Below are 24066 nucleotides of genomic sequence, written 5' to 3' on the forward strand. Positions count from 1 at the left end.
TTACTATCATCATGATACTTGTTTCACAAAAGATATCATTGAGGACATAGTAATTTCCTGTAGGCTGCAGGGACAAAATACAAATATTTGTCTTTAAAGTGGGAATGAAGACATGTGAAAGAAGCCAATGTGGGAGTATATGAAAAGTTAGTGGCATATTATGAATCATTGTTTTACACATCAGGAGGAAAGCCTTTTGTGTCTGCTTTAATATTCTTAACAGTGAATGATTTTGGCATTTAAAGAAATAAATGTATATTGCTTTGATTTTCTGTGATACTGTAAGAATGCCAGTAGTTGTAAATTCTCCAATATCTTTTAGCCATGTATGGAAATAGTGGCTTGAATCTCTTCCATTCAACATTTTATTTATTTTTAATTTTTATTTTTTCCCCACCCAGAATTTTACGCATCTGTAAGTAGCAATCAGACTCACTTTTCCTGACTCTAACATCTCTGAACACACAGTGACCGATGACATGACTAAAAGTTGGGCAAAAAAGAAGGGGAATGGTTGGGGTAATCACTGCTCAGGCCGGTCTCCTCTGAATAATTAAGAGCTGACTGTCTTTTTTTTTTTTTTATGTTTATTTATTTATTTTGAGAGAGACCACAAGTGCATGCACGGTGGGGAGAGAGAGGGAGAGAGAGAACCACGAATAGGCTCTTTACTGTCCGTTTGGAGCCCAATGCAGGGCTCGATCTCACAAACTGTGAGATCATGACCTGAGCTGAAATCAAGAATTGAGTGCTTAACTGACGAAGGCACCCCAAGAGCTGACTGTCTTAACCAAAGTCTTCCTGCTGTCAGCAGTAGCTTCCCTTTTGAGATTCAGGACCTCCTAGCATCCTGGGAGGGAAGGCAGGTCTCCTGGTAGCTAGACTGACCTTGTCCCCAGGACTCTCTCAGTCCACAGTGCCTTCAGGGGAAATGGGTTCTGCTTGGATGCAGGGGGAATGAGGAGAAGGCAGGTTTTGGTTCATCTTTTTCAGAACTTACCCAGTGATGATTATTTTGACTTTTAGAGACTGTGAAATTATTTAGTATTTCTAGAAGTTGCCCCACATATTCATTTAGGATATGCCCTAAATCTCCAGTTGGCTATAGTCAAATATTTTTATTTCTTTATCTTCCCAGGAATATTCCACGTTCTTAAATATACAGCTTCCACACGGCAGTGTAGTTGTTCTGGATTAAGTCCTTCCCACAGACAGCAGGGTATAAGAGGGGGGCATAGCTTTGGAGCTGGACAAATGGCTGTGTAATCTTGGTCAAGTTAGTTAGCCTTTTAAAAATATTTTCATTTCTAGGGGTGCCTAGGTGGCTTAGTCGGTTAAGCGTCAAGTCATGATTTCCCTGTTCATGGGTTTGAGCCTCAAGTCAGGCTCTTTGCTGACAGCTCAGAGCCTGGAGCCTGCTTCTGATTCTGTGTCTATCCCTCTGCCCCTCCCCTGCTCACATTCTCTCTCTCTCTCTCTCTCTCTCTCTCTCTCTCTCTCAAAAATAAACAAACATTAAAAGATTTTTAAAAAAGAAAAATATTTTCATTTCTGAGATGGAATTGATAATACCATCTTAGAGAATTGTTGGGATTAGATGAAATTATATTTAAAGTTCTTAGCACATCATCTGTGAACTAGCAGTTACAGTAGATGCTCAGTTAATTTTAGCTTAGGTTATTGAGTGCCTTCAAAATGTGTGTAAGACCAGGATAGGAGGCAGAAGACTCAAGACTCAGGAAATTTAAGTCAGATAAAGGAAAAGGTTACTAAATACGAATCAGGAAGCATTTATTCCTTTTTCCTCTCTCTTCCCTATTCCTTGTGCCTTTCCCTTCCTAGGACAAGGTAAATTCTAGGGAGGACCCTTTCTGTCCCAAGATTGACTAAGGAGAGTTTAATAAGAGGAACAAACTGAGTAGAATTGTCGCAGGTTATCGGGGTGACTGGGAGCTTAGTCAAGGAGGGATAAGGTCAGCTGTGAGTCTCGTTATTAGTAAGTAGTAACAGGATTATTAGCACTTTGTAGGTGGGAGGGATGCCCAGTAGGGAGTGAAGAAAGCTGTCAGGGCACTGAGGCAGGTCATAGGGCTTGTGTAAACAGAGTGGCCTGCTAGGCAGGCTCAGTCTGTTAGTTTTTACTTGCAGTCTTTGGGGCTAATCTCTGCAGACTTGCTTTCCTGGGCGTTGCCCCTCCCCCCCCTTGCCTAGAAACAGGATTGGAAGTAGCATTAGCCTGAAGAAGTCATTCTATTTAGGGAGCTGGAGCAGAGGGCCAGTGATTAGGCCCTTATCTGCAGCGGGGCCTTTCTGCGTGGTGTGGGGCCGGGATCCTAGTGGCCGTCCTGCCATCGGCGGAGGCTCGGCTTCTCTAACCCCTGGTTGGGTCAGAATTGTGAAGAAGCAATAGATGGGCCGGGCCATCCTAATGAAAAAGCCCTTCATTGTATTTCTTCAACATTCCAGTGTCTGGTACAATTAGCCAAGACTCAGAAAACAAGTTGGACAAACAAGCAAGCAGTCTTCCTCTGATGGATAAAGGGATCGCTGGCACCTCGGAGTTAAGTGTGCTGACTTGCAAAGACAGAGTGGGAGGGTCTGGGAAGAGGAAGGGGACTTTGGGATGACATTCCTGGCTGGATGAGAGGAAAGAATGGAGCAACAGGCAAACAGTGTTTTTGAAGTTGATGAAATCTGCCGGGCTAATCTACCTGAGAGGCTGGCTGCGGCTGGGCTACTCTGTAAAGTAGGTGGAATCATTGACGAGAGACTGTGACTCTTCCCTTTGGGCAGCTGTAAGTGTGGGGAAATGAAGCTCCCTTTAGAATCTGGGAATCTGTTGGCAGCGGACAGTGAAGGAATTCGCCGCGTTGTAGTCTGTCCCATTTTGGGACCTTCTCAGTTGGTTAACACTTCATAGGTACTTCTGCCTGAGGAGAGGCCAGCCCTAGGAGCAGTTTGTTGGGCAATGGATGCACTGTTCCTGACTTGGCAGTAAGCCATTCTACCTTACCAGCTGTCCTGCAACTCTCTAAGATTCGCCAGGTCACAAGCTTCTGCTCTGCAAATGGAGGGTAACTCAAAGACCAGCCTCTTTCTATGTGCTCAGTCTTACTCAGTGACTTGGCTGGACTTTTTCATATGAAGCTCCCACCTCTGTATGCTGCTGTTGGTCTGAAAACTCTGAGCTGGTGCCACTTTTGAATAGGATGCTGTTTGCCTGAAGACCTGAACCCAGTTTTTGGAATTGCCCTAAGGAGGAGCTTCCTCTCTGACCTCAAGGGGAGGAGGAGGTCATTAGGAAGTGGTGGGTGGAGCCACGTCTCTGTACTTCTGCTGTCTCTCCCTGCTCATCGAATAGCCCTTTGGCTATCTGTCTCTATTCACCCTGAAGTCTTTTTTGAGGAGCTGCAGAGGGTGCACAAGCCACTGTCTGGAGGTTCTTTGGAACACCCTCCTTTTGGGTGGGGTCAGCAGACACGAGAGTGCCATGTGGCCTAGTTACCAAGATGAGCACGAGTTCAACGCCCACCTGGTTTGCCGCATGTGCTGTATGGGTACGTGAAGTTTGTTCTTTGTCTGGGCCTGTGGATCCCAAAGAGCCCTTGCTCTCATTGACTCACAGGAATATATGGGCTTTGAAATCTTGCAGGTGTTACAAACTTCGGGCTTGTTAAAATGTGCAGGGGAATAGACTGTGGTGCCCTACTTCCTGGGGAACTTCTTAAGCTTGTAGTCACTGGCAGTTAAGAGCCTGAGCTTTGGGTGTGGGACTTTTTTATAGAGACTGAATTCATGCTCATGCTTCTTTTCGCCTGTATCAGGAAACCACTTTTAAGTTATGTTACATAGTTCTGAAAGTCCAGGGTGTATTTTTAGCAGAAGTTGGTTACGGAGTCCACCTCTGAGCAGACTGGATGGTGGGGGGCGGGGGTGGGGGCGGGGTGGGGAGGAGTCATGGCCTGGATTTCCTCTTTGGGGCTGATTGCTAATTCTCCATACACTTAGTCTCTTCTGCCAGTGGCGAGGAGCTAGGAAGACTTGAAGATGGTCTGTGGACAGGACCTAAAGAAGAGTTGGAGGCTAGGAGGAGTGTTGTGTAGGCTGCACTTAGATCTCCTTTGATAAAAGACTAGGGTTCATTTAAATAATATTCTGTGACCTTGAGCAAATGGCCTAGCCTTTATGGCCACAGGTTTCTTTTGGCTTCCAAACTACAGGGTGCTGGAGTGAGATATCAATTCATCACTTCTCAGTAAAATGAAAAAGATAAGGGGAAGGTAGTGTGCTTTTCATGAGCGAAACTCATTTAAAGAACTGTCCTTTACTTTGAAATTGCCCTTCCTACTTTTCTGATGTTAAAATGTCCTTTATTTTATGAATGAATTGTTCTTAGGTGGTAGTTTGGTTTTAGATAATGCCTACTTAACAAAAGAAAAGGTTAACAACTTTATGTTAGGTTTTCTGATTTATTTTGGAACATTTATTGGTTGGTGAAATCCAAGTTTGGGAACTCCTGGATTGATCATCGACTTTGATAATCAAACTTTTGATTTTATACTGTTGAGTCTCTAAAGCAGAACAAAATTGTGACCCAAATAGGTTTTCACTAAAATGGAAATCACTGGCTGTTTTATCAAAGGGAGATGACAGAAGAAATCTCAGAAGGGGTGTAGCATAGCTAGGGTTCCGATTCTGTCTCCTGACGGGGAGGCCAGTATTGCTAGATATTTAAGTGCTTTCTGAGAAACAGAGGTGGTATTATAATAATGTTTGGGGCACATGGAGGAGCCGTTTTAGTCTGTTGTTGCCATGTAGTCTAGCCTTTTATCTTTCTGGTATCATTGAGATTTCCTCCCTGAGATCTAGAGGAAAGAGGCTCTGTATCTGAAAGTGCTTAGAGATGAAAGGGCCCCTTTTCTGTAATCAACAGAGAAGTATAAGGAAATCTAGAATCTTTATTGAAAGTTTGGAAGCAAAAACGTTATTCTCTCTCATCCTACCTCTTTTAATCCCATGGCTAATAGTTAAAAGAGGGATTTTGGCATCACCTGTTTACTTGGGGCTCTTGCTCTACCACCAAATAGCTATATGAGGTGGGAGAATTGCTTAACCTTTCTATGCCTTGGTTTCTTCATTTGTTAAAAGAGGATTTAAATAGACCCTAACTCAGAGTCATTATGAGGAATACATGATATTCCAGCATTTAGCCCAGTGTAAGCTCTGCAGGTGGTTTTGATATGGCTGGTTCCCAAACTAAGATCTGGGAAGCATTGATCTATCTAGTCCAAACTCCTCACATTATAGATGAAACTCAGGTTCAACGAGGGAAGATGAGTATTCAGTAAGTTAAGAATCATAGGCTAGAGGCCAGCAAATCCAAGTTATAGGCCTGATTCTGCCACTATGGCACTTTCTCCAAGTTCTTAAGTCTCACAGGACTGGGATTTCTTCATCTTTAAGATATTTTGAGGATTCTTAAACCTCTGATCTCTTTCTATCTGTGAAGTATTTAGTTTTTCTGAATGTGATAATCTAGTGAATTTTCAAGAAACTATCGAGCTTTTCTCCCTTTTCCCTTCTGCTTGTATGCCTCTCCCTCTATCTCTATGGCTCATTTCTCTTGCCACATGCTTACTCCCAGATTAGTTCTGTATCTAACTTCTGTCTTATATTCTCTGATTCCCAATAGAGCAAGGAATTATTATTCATAAAGTTCCTGTTTGCCTGAGAAATAACATAAAACTTTAATTTTATTTTGAAGTTTCTAGAATTATCACTTCCTTAAACTCCCAAATCTCAGTCTTCATTGAGACATAAGCCTGTACCAACCCTTGGTGATAGATTTCTGTCATGAATCCTATTATAGCTTTGGTTTGCACCTCCCTTCTTCCCGTTATTACACAGGACTATATTGTGTTGTCTCCTAATAATTTCATGATGGCAGTAGGTGTGGTGGTTAAAAGTCTGTGATAGACGTGAATTTGAATCTCCATTCTGCTACTTGCTAACTGTGTGACTTCTGGCAAATTATTAATAAGCCTCTTTGAGCCTCACTTTGAACTATAAAAATGAGGATAAATAATGCGTACTTGATAGAGTTGTGAGGAGTAAATCAAATACTAAATGAGACAGGCTTTGCACAGTGCCTGACACAGAGTACACACAATATCTAGGTCAGTCTTATCTCCCAAAGTTGACTTATATATGTCTGAGGATAGGAATCATTTATAATGCTGGTGCCGTTATACATTTTTGGTAAGCACAGTTTAATTGCTTGATCTCCAACTCATCTTTTCTCTATTCCTCTCCTCCCCTCCCCCTCCCAACCTCCCTTCCCCTCTCTTTTCCTCTCCTTTCTTCTCTTTCTCTCCCCTCCCTCCCTCTCTCTCCTTTTCTCCCTCCCTTCCTTTCTTATCGAAGCATAGTTGACAGACAATGTTATGTTAGTTTGAGACATATGATTCAATAAGTTTATACCTTATGCTGTGCTCACCACAGTGTATCTACCCTCTGTCACCACACATTACTATTACAATATTATTGACTATATTCCCTATGCTGTACCTTTTACCCCTGTGCGTTATTCATCCCATAGCTGGAAGCCTGTATCTCCCACTCCCCTTTACACATTTTGCCCACCCCCACACCCCACTCCCCTTTGGTGACCACCAGTTTGTCCTCTGTATTTGTGGATCTGTTTCTTCAGCCCATTTTCTTTGAGCTTACATTAAGTGGTTCAAAGTCTCCTGGATCCAGATGTGGCAAGAAGAATTTAGGAAAGCTGTAACTGTAGATGGGACATCTGAATGGAAATCCATGCTCCCTGCTGAAAAGCAGCCTTTTTTTCTTTCTTTTTTTTTTTAGGGAGAGAGAGAGAGAGCACAGAAGGCAGAGGGAGAGGGAGAGGGAGGGAGGGAGGGAGGGAGAGGAGAGAGAGAGAGAGAGAGAGAGAGAGAGAGAGAGAGAGAGAGAGAGAGAAAATACCAAGCAGGCTTCATGGCCAGCACTGAGTGTGGAGCCTAATGTGGGGTTGGGGAGGGGGCCTCTTTTGGACAACCACGAGACCATGACCTAAGCTGAAAGCAAGAGTCCGATGTTTAACCCACTGGGCCACCCAGGAGCACCCCTCCACCCCCCGCCTTTTTGGAAAAGTAGCCTTTTAATTATCATTTGGGAATACTTCTTTAGTCTGACTTTGAAAATACCATCACTTGTAGATAATAACCTTGGCGCATAGTGGGCTTTCAGTGTATATTTGTTAAATGAATGAGTATTCTTGAGTATCCATTGTTGTCTTAATTGTTTAGAGAAATTTAAAACATGGTTCTTGACTCCAAAGAGCTAAAGTTCAGATAAATAGGATTTACATATAGATGTATCTAACAATAGGTTTTATATGCTTGGTGCCAAGTAAATTGAATAAACATAGGCACCTCGAGGCATCTAGAGGTGGCTGGCATAGCCAAAAAGGTATAAAGGAAGAAGTGGGATTTCAGTTGGGTCTTGTAAGGAGGCTCTAACTTAGATGATCCAAAAAGAGTGGAGGGCGGGGGCAGATATTCCAGTAGGGGCAGATGGTGAACAAAGACAAGAATGTGCAAAGTGTGTTTGGAAACAATGATATCAGAATGGTTGTAGTGAGGTCTTGTAGGGGAGAGCCTAAAGAAAAAGTTGGAAGAATAGATTGTAAATTTCTTCAGGTCAGAGGCTACGTCTTTGTCTCCTCCAACCACCTAACATATAGTGAATAAAAAGTAGACTCAAATATCAAAGGGTTGTAGCAGACTATGGAGTAAAGCGCCTGGACTTAGTCTTCTGGGAGCCACTAAAAGATTTTGAGTAGAGGGATAATATGGGCAAAGTGGTGATTTAGGAAGATTTGTTGAGAGAGGCTGTGTGCTGTACTTGCCACAGCCTCACTGGCAAACAGTTAGCTTCAAATCTGTATCTTCAATTTTGACTGCTCTTCTGAACTCTAGACCTAGGGTTCCAACTGTCAGCAAGAAGGTCCTGCTAACACTTCATTATTTTTCTTCTCCTTTACCCAACCTGTGCACAACCAATCTGTGCCTCCTTCTGTTTTCCTAATCTCAAGACACTACTCCTCCCAGTTGCTAGAAACATTATTTGACCAACATTTGTTGACTAGAAACATTGGAATTGTTTTGAACCCTCCCTTTCCTTACCATATCTAGTTACTGTTTAAGGGCTATTGTTTCTGCCTCTATTTTATCTTGCAGATCTTGACTGCCCTCCTTTAATCCCTGCTGCCTCTGCCCTAATTCATGCTCTTAGATTTCTTTCTTGGTTTGTCATGGTAGACATCTAGCTTGTTCTTGTACCTCTTAGTTGTCTGTCTGCTGCAGTCTGGCCTTCAGTTCAATGCCAGATTAATCCTTCAACACCCTCTTGTTCAGAAAATCTCAGTGTTACCATTTTATTTGCTGAATTAAGTACATACTCCTTCAGTTTTCTGGAGTGATTTAACCTCAGATGACCTTGCTAGCTTCCTTTCTCATTATGTTGCTAATTGTAGGCTATGCATAGCTATACTATTCCCTGAAACATATCCTCTGTACTTACACATCTCCCAATCGCTGCTCCTGCTTTTTCTTCTGTTCGGCATTCTTTTTTTTTTTTTTTTTTTAACGTTTATTTATTTTTGAGACAGAGAGAGACAGAGCATGAACGGGGGAGGGGCAGAGAGAGAGGGAGACACAGAATCTGAAACAGGCTCCAGGCTCTGAGCTGTCAGCACAGAGCCTGACGCGGGGCTCGAACTCACGGACCGTGAGATCATGACCTGAGCCGAAGTCGGACGCTTAACCGACCGAGCCACCCAGGCGCCCCCCCGTTTGGCATTCTTTAACTCCTTTTTGGGCTGTCCAAATCCTAATTGTTATCCAAGGTTTAGTTCAAGCATCATGCCTTCCATGACTCTCCTCCTGCCCCTCTATCAGAATTAGCCAACTCTGTAATTATCAGCATCATGTTGTGTAGCTTGTATATGGTGTGTTATTTGCTTGATAATATTGTTAATTATTTACATATTGGTCTTTGCACTAGGTTGTAAACTTCGTGAGGTCAAGGCACAGGCCTTTTCTGACTATCTACTTCCCTTCTCTGTCAGCTCAGGTATCTCAGTTTGACATTTCCAGGTAGTTGGTGCTTCTTGGGCTTCTTGAACCATTTGTGATTTTTCTGTGGTCCCCCAGGGAAACAAGCAAAAGCTATTCTCTTATTTGCTTTTTTAATGATTTATAATGCACTGGGACTATGTTATAGGCTACGTTGGATTAGAACACAGAGCTTTGCACTGCAAATGCAGGCTTTAATTCCAATTTTAGGCCTATTGTCAAATTGTTTCTGGCAGAGTAGGACAGATAGACGTGTAAACAGTGATATCTTGTACCAAGCACAAGAGGAAGATCACCTCAACTAGTGTGTATAAGGGATAGGAAAAGCTCCTGGAGGAAGTGATGGTTGAGTTGAATACAGAACAATAAGTAATCAGAGAAAAGGGAACTATATTCCAAGCAGAGGGAACAGTAAATACAGGGGAAGATTACATTCGGCAAGAATGTTCAGGAAGGCTGAAAGAATTTTTATGAAACAGGAGAGAGGAATGAGTGGCAGGCAGGCAGCACATCATAATGGGTCTTAGATGCTGAGATAAAAAGTTTAAATATTATCCTGAATGGAGGCATCAGGCTTTGGAATCCAGTGGAGCTGAGTTCAGATTTGACTTCATTATCTACCTTGTGATCTCCGAAAAATTACCTACCCTCTCTAAGCTTTATTTTTCCAGTAAAATAATATTTAATTTTCAGGGTTGTTGAGCATTAGAAGCAATATATGTAAGGTGTGTAGCACATAAGCAGGTGTTCAATAAATGTTAACTGTTAATATTATTAGGAGGATACAGAGTCATTGAAGGATTTTAAGTCAGACAGTAAGAAGATTAGTTTTGCCAGAAAGATGGCTGGCAGCATTGAGAAGGATAGTGTCTTAATTTGGGCTGCCATAATAAAACCACACACATGGTAGCTTTCACAACACACCTTGATTTCTCACAGTTCTGGAGGCTGGAAGTCCAGGATCAAGGCAACTGCAAATGTGTTGTCTGGTGAGAGCCCTCTTGCTGGTTCATAGACTGGTGTCTTCTCACTGTACCCTCACATGGCAGAGAGAGGACTGTCTGGGGTCCTTTTATATAGAACCACCTTTTTATAAGGCTCCACCCTCTTGATCTAATCATGTTCCGAAGGCCTCACCTCCTGATACTATCACAGTGGGGGGTTAGGATTTCAACATATAAGTTTAGGGGAGGAGATACAAACATTCAGTCCTCAACACATGGATTATAGTAGGGAAACCTGTTAGAAACAGAGAGAAAAGAAAAGTTCAGTTTTAGACAAATTGAATTTGAGATGAGCATGAAATAAATGTTTAGGAGGCAATTAGGCATATGGGAGTGGTATTTAGGATGAAAGCGTGAGCTTAAGATATGGATTTGAAAATTATCAGTTATGATTGAAAACATAGGAGTAGATGAAGTCATTCTGGGAGAATGGAGAGAACAGCTCTTCGTAACTTTTTTTAAAAGCTGTGTTTTTGGGGGGCACCTGGGTGGCTCAGTTGGTTAATAAGCATCTGACTTCAGCTCAGGTCATGATCTCGCGGTTTGTGAGTTTGAGCCCCCGTCATGCTCTTTGCTGACAGCTCAGAGCCTGGACCCTCCTTCGGATTCTCCCTCTCTCTCTGCCCCTTCCTCACTTTCGTGCGCTCGCTCTCTCTCGCTCTCTCTCTCTCTCTCTCAAAAATAAACATTAAAAAAAAAGACAAGTAAAAGCTATGTTTTTCCCCTTCCACCATGCACATAACACCCACCTGTATCTTAAGAATACAGAATGAAGGAAAGAGGGTGAAGGATGAGTAAACATATAAGGAGTGAGCAGAAGAGAAGGAATAACCCAAAGAGGAAGAGGAACACTAGGGTAGAGTGGAGTCTGAGATTCATGAGGGAGAGTGGGTTTAAAAGCTGAAGGAATGATCAGCAGTGTCATTTGAATTGACAGGAAGGTGATTGTGGAGAAAGCAGTTTCAGTGAATTTGTGGGGCTGGAGGCCACAAAGGTCACATGGGGGACTAGGAGGAGAGGAAGTGGAGACAGCATTGTCATCATACTTGTTCAGGAAGTCAAGGGGAAAGGAAAGAGAGAAGTTAAAGATATACAAGCTACGGGATAATTGTTGGATTAAGGTTCCTGAGGGAAGAGAAGAGATGGGATCCAGATTTTAGGTGGAAGGACTTGCCTAAGTTACAGGAAGGACATCTCTGCCAGTGAAACAAAAAGAAAGAAAATTAGGGTATATTGGTAGCTCAGTGGACTGTAATGCTCTTAATAAAAGTTGGAAACAAGTATTAAATCCTTCTAATTAAGTAATCCCTGCATGATTAATTGGTGCCTCAATATGTACAATCTTAGAATTTCCCAGTGGGCAGTTGGGTTCTTTGTTGTCAGTTCATAGCCTTTGGTGGGGCCAAGTTTATAAGAAGCATCAAAAATATGGCCTTTTCTTTGATTGGGTACCTTTGAAAATTGTACCTTTGCTGGGCCTGGAATTAAATTAGGGATTTGTGTGTAGGAAGCCAAACCTAAAACTTATTTTAAAAGTTTCAAAGTCTGAGCTGTTTGGAGCATTTTGAAGGTATAATAGTTAAAGTTGCTCTTTGGCTTCCCTAATGAATTTCCTTGCTAAAAATATTAATGATCTTAAACCCCAGGTACTGCAGTATCCTTGTCTTAATGCTTAAATTGGAAAGAACTTGCATGTAATTGATGGGTCTGCAACACAGGATCCTAAAAAAGAATCCTCCAGCTTTGGGGCACTGTTGTTCCATAAAACCCTTTTCTGAGGAGCTTCTGGCTCAGCTCTAAAGCAGGCTAGCTGGTCTTGAAAAGGGCTTGTAATCACGTTGCCCTTAGTAGTTATGTTCAGAGTAAGTACTCAGACCTCTCACTCCTGAATTGAAAGTCAGTTTTTTAGCTATTAGAAACATGACTGATATGAGAACATTAGGTCTACCTAGCGCATTATTATCCTGTAAGGACTTGGTAGGTGAATAGAATAGCTTATTGATATAATAAGATGGAATGAACAGTCTCCATCATGCCTGTTGCATCTTTAGGTCTAAAATAAAGGAGGCAGTGGACTAAAGAGAAATCCTATGAATTCCGCCTCTTTTATTTTTTTTTTTTCAACGTTTTTTTTTTTTTTTTTTTTTTTTTTTTTTTTTATTTATTTTTGGGACAGAGAGAGACAGAGCATGAACAGGGGAGGGGCAGAGAGAGAGGGAGACACAGAATCGGAAACAGGCTCCAGGCTCCGAGCCATCAGCCCAGAGCCGGACGCGGGGCTCGAACTCACGGACCGCGAGATCGTGACCTGGCTGAAGTCGGACGCTTAACCGACTGCGCCACCCAGGCGCCCCAATTCCGCCTCTTTTAAAATGTTGATTAGTTTAGGGGCACCTGGCTGGCTCAGTCGGCTGGGTGTCCAACTCTTGATCTTGGCTCGAGTCTTGCTCTCAGGGTGGTGAGTTCAAGCCCCATGTTGGGCTCTGCGCTGGGTGTGAAATCCATTAAAAAAAAAAATAAAGTTGATCAGTTTAAAAGGACACTTGTTAACTTTTCCAACTATGTATTAACCTGTCACAGCAAACGCATACAGCTTTTATGATAAAAGAAATTCTGAAAAGAAAAATAAGAAGGAAAACTTGTGTCTCCAAGGTGAGAATTTTGTAAAATTAGAAACAGGCCACTCTTGGTTAAGAAGGTATTAAGTGTAGTGAAGCAGAATGGGTTTGGTAGTGGTGAAAATGTAGGGGGTGGGGCAGAACTTTCAGTTGGCTTTTTGTTTTCTCATCATGGCTGCATGTTTCAGCACACAGGTGACACTGCGCTGTTGGCTTTTTTACCTGTTGGACTGTTTTCTTGTAGGTAACTTGGCTGTGATTTCATTCTGTGTGTTTTGTTAGCCAGTCTTCTAATCATATATTGGCCAGTCAAGAAAGTTTTTAAAAAAAAAAAAAAATTTTTTTTAACGTTTATTTATTTTTGAGACAGAGAGAGAGACAGAGCATGAACGGGGGAGGGTCAGAGAGAGAGAGACACAGAATCTGAAACAGGCTCCAGGCTCTGAGCTGTCAGCACAGAGCCCGATGCGGGGCTCGAACTCACGGACCGTGAGATCATGACCTGAGCCGAAGTCGGCCGCTCAACCGACTGAGCCACCCAGGCGCCCCAAGAAAGTTTTTGTTTTAGGTCATATCCTGCAGACCTTTAGCTGTTAGCAGCTTTGGGAGGTACAAAAAGTAAAGCATGGTCTCCTTCCTTAAGGAGGTAATGATCTCATGGGTGATGTGAGAGTAAGCATATTAAAAGCCAGGACTCTCTATATAAGTGCTGACTGAGTGATTAGCATAGTAAGAACCATAAAAATTTGTAGGACAGAGACTGTTGAGCCTGGAGTTGTCAAGAAAGGCTGCCAGAGTAGTTTTCTCAAGCATACATCTGATCATGTCATCTCCTATTTAAAATCTTTCAAAGCTTCCTCTTACCTATCTCTACCAATTTCTTAGTGGTAAAGTTTGAACTCCTTTGCTTGCAAGAACGGTCATGATTTGACCCATGCCATCCTATCTAGTTTTAAATCTCTCCACTACCTAATACACATCCTTTCTTTCAACCATCCTTGATTCTGTGCTCTTCTCTGAACATAAGCTCCCAGTTGTCTCCGTGAATTTGCATTACGTGAAACTTCGTGTAGTAGCTTTGTCCCTTCCTTTTAATTCCTGGCTAACTTCTACTCATCTTTTAAGGTTTAGGTAGAGTCATTCATCTGGAAACTTTCACTAACTGCTCATGTTTCCCTCTCCTGTTCAGGTAGCTTAACCATTTCTCTTGTGTTCTTGAGCACTCTGTGCTTAGCTCTGTTATAGCATGTATCAAACTGTATTGCAGTTATTTCTCTTTTCTGCTAGACTTTTTCTTTTCTTCTCTTCTCTTCTCTTCTCTTCTCTTCTCTTCTCTTCTCTTCTCTTCTCTTCTCTTCTCTTCTCTCTTCTTTTCTTAGTAGGTTCCATGCCCATTGTGGGGCTTGAACTCAGGACCCTGAGATTAGGAGTTGCCTCCACCAACTGAGGCAGCCAGGTGCCCTGTCATCTCTTTTAAAGAATAGGGACTGTGACTTTGGTATCTATTGTCAGAGTCAAACACAGGCTCTTCTAGGGAGCTAGGTCCTTAATAAAGACGTATTTATGAAATACGTAAATGAGTAAATGAATAAACTAAAATGAGTAAATGAATAAACTAAATTTTAAGGAATAAATAGCATTTGGAGAGGTAGAGAGGGAGAGATTAGCATGTCATGAAGAGAAAATAGTATGAGCAAAGTGTCAGTGATTTAGATGAGACTATAGTTGTAAGTGGATTCTTTTGTGTTTGTTTTTGTGTCAAGTTTTTATTTAAATTCTAGTTAGTTAACATATAGTGTAATATTGGTTTCAGGAGTAGAATTTAGTGATTCATCACTTACATATAACACCCGGTGCTCATCCCAACAAGTGCCCTCCTTAATACCCATCACCTATTTACCTCACCCCCCACCCACTTCTCTCCAGCAACCCTCAGTTTGTTCTCTATAGTTGAGTCTCATGGTTTGCCTCTCTTTCTGTCTCTCTCCCTTTTTTTCTCTTCCCCTATGTTCATCTGTTTTGTTTCTTAAATTCCACATATGATTGAAATCGTATGGTATTTGTCTTTCTCTGACTGACTTATTTCATTTAGCATAATACACTCTAGCTCCACCCACATCATTGCAAATGGCAAAATTTCATTCTTTTTGATGGCTCAGTAATATTCCATCTTGTGTGTGTGTGTGTGTGTGTGTGTGTGTGTGTGTGTGTGTGTGTGTGTGTATGCCACATCTCTATGCATTCATAATTCAATGCACTCAGGCTCTTTCCATAATTTGGCTATTGTTGATAATGCTGCCATAAACATTGGGGTGATGTGCCCCTTCGAATCAGTATTTTTGTAGCCTTTGTGTAAATCCCTGGTAGTGCAATTGCTGGGTTGTAAGATAGTTCTGTTTTTAACTTTTTGAGTTATAAGTGGATTCTGATTCAGTCTGCAGATGACACAGGTTTGGAAAGGATAATGAAGATGTTAGATAACTGAATCAGCATCTAAAAAGATCAAAATACATTGGAATTACAGTGGTCAAATCTAATAAAGATCTTGGCTTTGAATATTTACAGGACTCTATTAAGTGAAAGACTACACTTAAAAAAAAAATTCTAGGGGCGCCTGGGTGGCTCAGTCGGTTAGGTGTCCGACTTCAGCTCAGGTCGCGATCTCGCGGTCCATGAGTTCGAGCCCCACGTCGGGCTCTGGGCTGATGGCTCAGAGCCTGGAGCCTGCTTCCGATTCTGTGTCTCCCTCTCTCTCTGCCCCTCCCCCATTCATGCTCTGTCTCTCTATGTCTCAAAAAAAATTAAAAAAAAAAAGTTAAAAAAAAATTCTAACAGTTCCAAATGAGAGCCAATAGGTAGAGTTTATAGTGAAGCAAATGATGACATTTTATAGAACTATTAAATCAATATGTATTGCCTTAGGAGGTAGTAAATTCTCTATTAAATCTTAAATATCAGGAATATTATAGAAGTATGCAGGATCTGGGCATACCTTTCAACCCCGAATAGATGATTCTTCGTTGTTGAAGGGAATCATGTTTCAGCAGGGAATGACACTAGATAACTAATTCTAACTCCTAAGTTCTGTGGTATATAGTAGGAAGAAATCAGTGTTCTTGCAAGGCAGGAAAGGATTCAAAGCTGAAAAGAAGGATGTGAAGTTCAGACCAGAGACAAGGATGAGGTAGCCTTACCGAATGGCTATAAACTTAGAAATGTGAGCAGGTAGTACATTCACCTAGAAGTAGAGAGAGAGTGTTGGCATTATTTGGAATGGTGCCTATGTGACCCTTACTAGGTAGTCAGTTAGAAAGGAAGAACCAGGCAGCGGGGAGGGAAAACCTCACTGATGTTTGTGTGGATTGCTAGTGAACCAGAGTTCTATAATTCTGCCACTTTCTCCTCTGGAATGCTGACTGACTTGGAGCAAAAAATGGAAGAGTTGAGCAATGTGGTAATTCAGGTTTGCAGATTGTCACGGTGAATTTAGTGGTAGAAGGTTAGGTAGATGACAGTTCCTGGGGTATTAATGATGGCAGCTTTGAATTGCTTAACTGTGTTGTCTAGCATAGACTGGAATAATCTTAGATGCTCTTAAAGGGAATGGAGTGATGAAGGTTAGGAATGATTAGAGGTATAGAAGTTTGATAAAGATGACTGTTAAGTAGGTATGTTTGGAGCAGAAATGAGGCCCAGGAATGGCAGCATGATGGCTGGATATGCACAGGAGATCAAGTAATTTGAGGATGCCAGAGGGTGCCTGTGAAGATAATCAGTGTGAACTAAATTGTTGCGGAGGTTAAGGTAGATTTACCATGTGGAGGGGGACAGGTGGCAGGGAGTGGTCCATGACAGCAAGGATGATTTGAATAAGGTAGTATGGGGATGGCATAGGCTTCAAATAGAAGAAAAAGAGTAAGGCTGATGGATCAGTGGGGTGGAAGCACCCTGGGGAATTGGCGGGTGTGGTAGAAAGGGAGTCCTCTGCAGGACCAGGGCTCTGGAACAGTGATTGCCAAGTATTGGCAGTCATATATTTGTTAAAGAGGTGCACAAAATGGAGAATGAAGGAGAATTTGCCTACAAAGAAGTGGCTCTGTAAGACTTAGGAGAAGGAAGGGGTGGGGGAGATGTGCAGTGTGGGTAAACTGAGCAGCTTTCTGACTTTGCCTGATTGGTAAAGGCTGGTGAGGAAAGTAGGAGCAGAGCATTGGCCAGGCAGATCAGTTTGCAGAGAGGGAGATGTAACCACTGCCAATACAAGGGTCCCAAATGCCAAGGCCACTCCACCTCTTCTGCAGGTGGTGTTCACAGCTTTGGCTTTATGGAGGTTGTTTTGGGGGAAGCAGAGAATCACTCACTCCCCAGAGGATTATGATGTTAAAGAGACTTCGCCACAATATGGTTTCTGAGGCATATGGGATTCTGTCTCATCTGTAAAGCGGCAACATGGTCGGGATAGGGGAGGAAGTCCAGAGAGGCCAAATCTTCCCAACAACAAGACACTTCTCATGGGTCTATGGAAACTATCTTCACAGTCCACGGAGAAGCTGGGGTGTGGACGAAGCGGGGTATGGGAACTTTCCGGGCAGCACTAAGCCAGTGCCTTCTCTGTGTTTCCTTTACAGATGAACGGGACCGTGTTCAGAAGAAGACATTCACCAAATGGGTCAATAAGCACCTGATGAAGGTAGGACTCCTTCACAGATGTTGCACTGGCACCTCTGGCTGCTCTTCAGCTGGATTTATCAGTCTTGTCTCTTGGATAGTTCAGATTGCTTGTCATGTGCTCAATGTAGATACACATGTGACTTTTTAAAAATAACTAACATAGTCATAACAGTGTGGAAACTTGTACTGATCGGTTTCTTGGAGACGACAGTAATAAATGCCATTACCTCAGAAGGTTGAGGGTTGAGGTTGCCGGGGGTGATTCCTAGATTCAAAGAACACTTTGTTCCTAGCTTTATAAATTATCTTCTAAGCTTCCTTCTTTATTTTTTTTCTAGGTTTGACCACTGTGTAAGGATGGGGAAGAGGGGCTTTTATTCTCTAAGTGTACAAATCATAAATGTTTAGTTTAAGCAATTTTTACATGTGTATATACATTATAACCACCATGCAGTTTAAGATGCGAGTACTTCCAGAATTGCTGGCAGGGGGGTTGGTGGGGAGGGACAGATTTTATTATTATTTTTAAATAGAGGAGAAACCTAGGCAGAGGCCTGTTATAATTTTTTTTTTTAACATTTATTTTTGAGACAGAGAGAGACAGAGCATGAATGGGGGAGGGGCAGAGAGAGAGGGAGACACAGAATTGGAAGCAGGCTCCAGGCTCTGAGCCATCAGCCCAGAGCCCGACGCGGGGCTCGAACTCACGGACCACGAGATCGTGACCTGAGCTGAAGTTGGACGCTTAACCGACTGAGCCACCCAGGCACCCCAAGCAGAGGCCTGTTAAAAGCCCACCTCAGGGAGCGCCTGGATGGCTCACTTGGTTGAGTGTCTGACTTCAGCTCAGGTCATGATCTCATAGTTTGTGAGTTCGAGCCCCACATCGGGCTTGCTGCTGTCATTGTAGAGCCCGCTTCAGATCCTCTGTCACCGCTTCTCTCTGTCCCTCCCCTGCTCACACTCTCGCTCTCAAAAGAAATAAAAACATTAAAAAAACACACACACACCTCAGACTAAGCAGTGTGACTAATATGGCAGTCAATATTTGAAAACAAAAGTTTTGAATATTGTATAATAATTACTCAAATAATTCAGAAAATTTTGAGTTCTATTGATTACTGCTCTGGGAAAGGTCACCAGTGACCTCTTAATTGCTGTATCCAGTAGCCTGGTTTTGTCTTTCTCTTATTTGATTTCTCTACAGCATCTGATACTGTTGACTAATTTATTATTCCTTAAAACCCTCTTTTATGTTGGTTTCTCCTACACTGCTTTTTCCTGAATTACCTCTTTCCTCTATGAATGCCTTTTTCATGCCTCTCTGACTGGCCTTTCTTTCTGACTTCTCCATGTTGCTGGTCCCTAGGGTCCTAACCTTACCCATTTTCTAGTTTTGTTCTCTGTACTCGTCTTTGGCAGTCTCTTGTGTTAGTCACAGGGATCACTGGTGGCGCGGAATGCAAGGAAGCACAGGAAGAAAAAGAATACAAGGTGATCTCATAGAATCTGGTGTCTGGAGGCAGCTAGGCTTTACGAAAAACTAAACATTATCAGGCAGCTACTCTCTTTTTATGAGGCCTTGTGTTCTTTCACTTTTATTTCTTTCTGTATGCCTCCTGTGTCTCTGCATTTCTCCCATTGCTTGTGTGTAAGCTGTGGTGGTTGTCTCTCAAATGGTGATATAAACCCTTGTGGCTGCAGGATTCTGAAGACAACAGAAAATCTGATCGGCTGGGGTTTCTTTTTCCTCCATGGGTCAGGTGTCCATCTATAGCTCAGTAATCTGTAGCTAGGGAGATGGTTACATAAATTAAACGTACCTCCTTAGGGCCACTTGTTTAATGGGAATTGCAGGTGAGGGTAGTTTTCAGACTATAAAGTATGGATAAGGACATAATGAGGGGCACCTGGGTGGCTCAGTCTGTTAAGCGTCTGACTCTTGATTTCAGCTCAAGTCATGATCTCTTGGTTCTCTCTGAGATTAAGCCCCACGTGTGGCTCTATGCTAATAGCACAGAGCCTACTCGGCATTCTCTCTCTGCCACTTATGTGTGCACACGCACTCTCTCTCTCAAAAAAAAAAAAAAAAAAAAAAAAGGACATAATAATAGAGCCATTTCCTGTATTCTTTCCTAAGCCAAAGACCGTGTACTAGACACGTTCATCTGGATGTCACTCAGACATATCTTATATTCAACACATCGCAAATTGCTAAATATTTTCACTCACGTACCTAGCTGTCCAAATTAGGAACATAGAATCGTACTATTTTCAGCCTGCCATTCATTCCCTTGTCACCAGCTCCAGTCACTCACTTCCAACTCAGAAAATGCTTGCATCTGACTTTTCCTCTCTATCTCCATGACTTCTGTTCTAGTCTAGGGCCTCTTCAGCTTGCCTTGACCACTGTAATAGTTCCCAATATTGCTTTCTGTAGTAACAATGTTAAGGAAAATAGTTTACTGAGTGCTTCCTGTAAAGCAGACATTCTGTACTAAGTCCCTTACATGCATTATCTCATTTAATCCTCACTGACAATTGCTGTAGACTCTAGTAATTTTCCCATTTTATCAATGAGGAAAATGAGGTTTAGGGAGGTTAACTTGTTCAAGGTCACACCACTAGAAAGAGGCAGAACTGAAATTTTAGAATTCAGGCAGCCTAAAGTCTAGAACTTGTGCTGTTAACATCAGTAATGGCCCCGGCTTCTGCCTACCTTTCCAGCCTCAGAGTGTTGAATTTCCCTCCTACCTCAGGCTCTTGCTGAACCATGTGCCATGCTATTTTATGACTCTGTATCTTTGCTCATGCTGATTTCTCTGATTTCTCTGCGTGGAGCCTTCTCCAGCTCTGTTTTGCCTGCATAATACCGATTTAACACCTCCTCAATAAATATTTTCCGGAATCTCCCATATGGAATTGACTACCCTTTTCTTTGTGCTCTCACTGTATTCCTTACATACTTCTGTTACAGTATTTATATACATTCCATATTTTCTGTTTGATTGTAACTTGAAGGCAGATCTTATGTCTTATTTTGTTAGCGTCAGAAGAAAGAAGAAAGGAAGAGACACATGGAGAGAAAATTGCTATTTCCCTCTAATTCCTTCAGTCTGTACCATTTGCCCTCAGTTTGGTGACACAGAACTCTGTCATGATGCAGAACCCTTCCCAAGCTGGTTCCAAGCTGCCCAGCTTCATTTGCAGGCATTCTCGCCTGTGTGGCCTGTGCTTGGTCACATGACACAACTCAGTGCTCCCTAAACACTGTGTTCTTTCACACCTCTTTGCTTATTCATTTCTCTCTCCCGGGAATGCACATCCCAGTGTCCTCTGCCTGGCCATCACCCACTTACCCTTTAAGGCCCAGCTCAATATCACCTTCCTGAGAATCTGACCTCCAGTCCTTAGACTAAATTAATTGCCACTCTCTGTTCTACACCACTTTGAAGTGATGCCTCGTGTGCTCACTCATTGGTCTCCTCCGTTGGTGCACTCACTGAGGGCTAGGGTTTGTATTGTACTACTTTGTCTACTATGTACTGCACCACAGATGTGAGAAGTACCCAGTATTTGTTGCCCTGAGTAAATAATATTCTAATAGTGCTTTATAGCTTATAAAGCACATTCTTATCTGGCTTGATTCTTATAATAACTGAAGGAAGTAAAGGTTTTTAATCCTCTCGATGCTCACAACTAAGGAAAGTGAGAGTCAGAATGATAAAGTGACTTTCCCAAGATCATACAGCTGGTGGAAGGATGGAGCTAGGGATCACTCACAAGTCTCATGATGAAAATTACTTGTTCTTTCTACCAAATATGCCCCCAATTTATTTTTTCATGCCTCATCTCTAACAATCAGAAGAACTGAATTTATCCTGACTCAGGCTTGTCCCTTAAACTTTGTACTTTGAATACAAATACACTGGCTCGCTGCTGTTGCTGGTTGGACCTCTGCCTCTGCTGTGTGATGACAGGAGGCCCAGGGAGGGAGAAACCAGATGAATACAGCGGAGCATTGTTAGAAATTGGAAGCTGGCCAGAACTTTACTTCAGTCCCCGGCTATTTTTCATCTCTTCTCAGACACCCAGCCAAGGGCATTTCTCATCTAGGGATATTTCAGAGGGAGTCACTGCTAATCAGAATCACTGCTCCATGCTGGCATCCTTTGAACTTTGGTCTGAGAATTACAGATCGAGATTTGCTTTTTGTAGTTCAGGCATCCCTTGCTGTGCTCCCCAAGTACACCCAGATTAACGTGGCCATTGGCAAGTAGATGGATATAAGATCAAAGCAACCAAGCCTCCTAAGTTCTAGATTTAGTTGACCTAGGATCCCTTGGATCCCCAGCTATCTCTGTGGGAAACAGTTTGTTGTGGAATAAGCAAATTAATTCTTCTTTCTTAGTTGAGAACACTCTTGGTCCAATCTTAAAAGAGATTTGCTAAGGCTGTTAGCATCTTAATATATAAGTAACCTAATTTAGAATGCAAGCCTACAAACCCAAGAGTTCTGAGCATATACTAGAACCATCAAAAGGAAAAATCTAGAGTTTTGTTATTTAAAAAAATTTTTTTTTTCAAGTAGACTCCTCACCCAACGTAGGGCTCGAACTCATGACCTCGAGATGAAGAGTTGCATGCTCTACTGGCCAAGCCAGCCAGGCACCCCCAAATATCCAAAGTTTTAAATGAGCGCGGGTCTTTCACAGGTAAAAAGTCTGGGACAATTATAATCTGTTTTTTAGCATTAGCTTTTAGGCTTTTCCTCAAGGATAAATTTGGCCATGGAATCAATATGGAATTCCCCTTACAGTTTAGAAATCTGAGTTCAGGGGCACCTGGGTGGCTTGGTTGGTTAAGCATCCAACTTCAGCTCGGGTCACAAGCTCCCGGTTCGTGTGTTCGAGCCCCACATCAGGCTCTGTGCTGAGAGCTCAGAGCCCAGAGCCTACTTCAAGTTCTGTCTCCCTTGCTCTCTGCCCCTCCCCTACTTGTGCTGTGTCTCTCACTGTCTCTCAAAATTGAATAAATGTTAAAAAAAAAAAAGAAAAAAAAGAAATCTATGAATTCAGGGGCGCCTGGGTGGCTCAGTTGGTTGAGCATCTGACTTTGGTTCAGGTCATGATCTCACGGTTCATGGGTTCAAGCTCCGTGTTGGGCTCTGTGCTGACAGCTTGCTCAGAGCCTGGAGCCTGCTTTGGATTCTGTGTCTTGCTCTCTCTGGCCCTCCCCCGCTCACTCTGTGTCTCACTGTCTCTCTCAAAAATAAAATAAAAACATTAAAAAAAAAAGTTACTAGGTTCACTTTTACATACCCTGTACCTTTTATAAGTGTAGATGAGAATAAATAACATATTCTTCTCTTTAAAACTTTCTTCTCTGACCTGTTTATCATTCTTCAACATAGTTTGGGTCAAGGAAATTGAGCTGCTTGTGTTTCTTTTAAGTCTTAGAGGAAAGGTTTTTTTGATCAGAGTTTCTGCAGGTGTCAGAGAATACCACATGACAATCCTTGGTTCTCTTTGGGAAAGGAAGAGGTCCTCTTAATATGTCCTTTCTACCCTTCAAGCATCATGGAAGCCTTGTGAAGGGAAAGAGCACTGAACTTGGAGTTGGGAGACAGTGATGGACACTTCCCATATCAGTGATCTTATACAGGGTACCTAACTTGACCAGGCAACACTTTTCTCATCTGCCAGCTGGGAGTGTTAAAATCCCTTTGGGCCAGATTCTGATTCCAAGTACCCAAGTGCAGTTTGTTCCCTTTGCTAAAGCTACTCAGAAATTTGGGGAAGCTGTTTCTTTTTCTGTAACTTCAAATTAATCTTCTTCTTCTTTTTTTTTAATGGGCTCTACACCCAACATGGGGCTTGAAATCATGACCCTGAACCAAGATCATGCATCTCATGCTCTACTGACTGACCCATAACACCCATAACTTCAAGTTAATCTGTAAAGAACTGGGAGAGCAGAGCTTTCCTTAGCTTATTGATACACAGGAATTGAGGAGGACTGGCCTCGGTGGACTTGATCCCTCAAAACATAGTCATTCCTTAATTTTTAAAAATAGCTATTTTGAGATTTAATTCACGTAGCCTACAATTTACCCATGTTTAAAGTATACAATTCAGTGACTTATAGCATATTCAGAGTTGTGCAACAATCACCACAATCCATTCTAGAACCTTTTCATCATCCCCAAAAGAAACCCTGTACTCTTCAGTCATCACCCAATCCCTCTGTACCATCCCCCAGCTCCAGACAACCACTAATCTACTTTCTGACTCTTTAGATTTGCCTATTCTAGATATCTTTTATAAATGGAATCATACAATATGTGGTCCTTTGCTTTTTGTAACTGGCTTCTTTCACTTAGCATAATGTTTTCAGAGTTCATCCACATTATAGCATGTATCAGTATTTAATTGCCAGATAATACTCCACTGTATGGATGTGCGACATTTTGTTTACCAATTTATCAATTGATAGACATTTGGATTATTTCCACTGGCTGTTATGAACAATGAATGCTGTGAACATGCATTCATTTTTTTTTTTCCTGGACAGATATTTTCAGTTCTCTTGGATATTCACCTGGGAATAGAATCACTGGGTCATATGGTAACT

General features: G+C 42.2%; 1 protein-coding gene across 1 annotated transcript in view; it reads left to right on the top strand.

Moving 5' to 3' along the window:
- MACF1 (microtubule actin crosslinking factor 1) overlaps nt 1-24066 on the top strand; it is a 166218-nt gene that overhangs the window by 7418 nt on the left and 134734 nt on the right. Inside the window, exon 2 of the mRNA XM_042949074.1 lies at nt 17391-17452. Within this exon, the coding sequence (XP_042805008.1) occupies nt 17391-17452 (62 nt within the window). The remainder of the gene's footprint in view (nt 1-17390; nt 17453-24066) is intronic.

Source organism: Panthera leo, chromosome C1 (genome assembly GCF_018350215.1).
Source record: "Panthera leo isolate Ple1 chromosome C1, P.leo_Ple1_pat1.1, whole genome shotgun sequence".
Classification (NCBI taxonomy): domain Eukaryota; kingdom Metazoa; phylum Chordata; class Mammalia; order Carnivora; family Felidae; genus Panthera; species Panthera leo.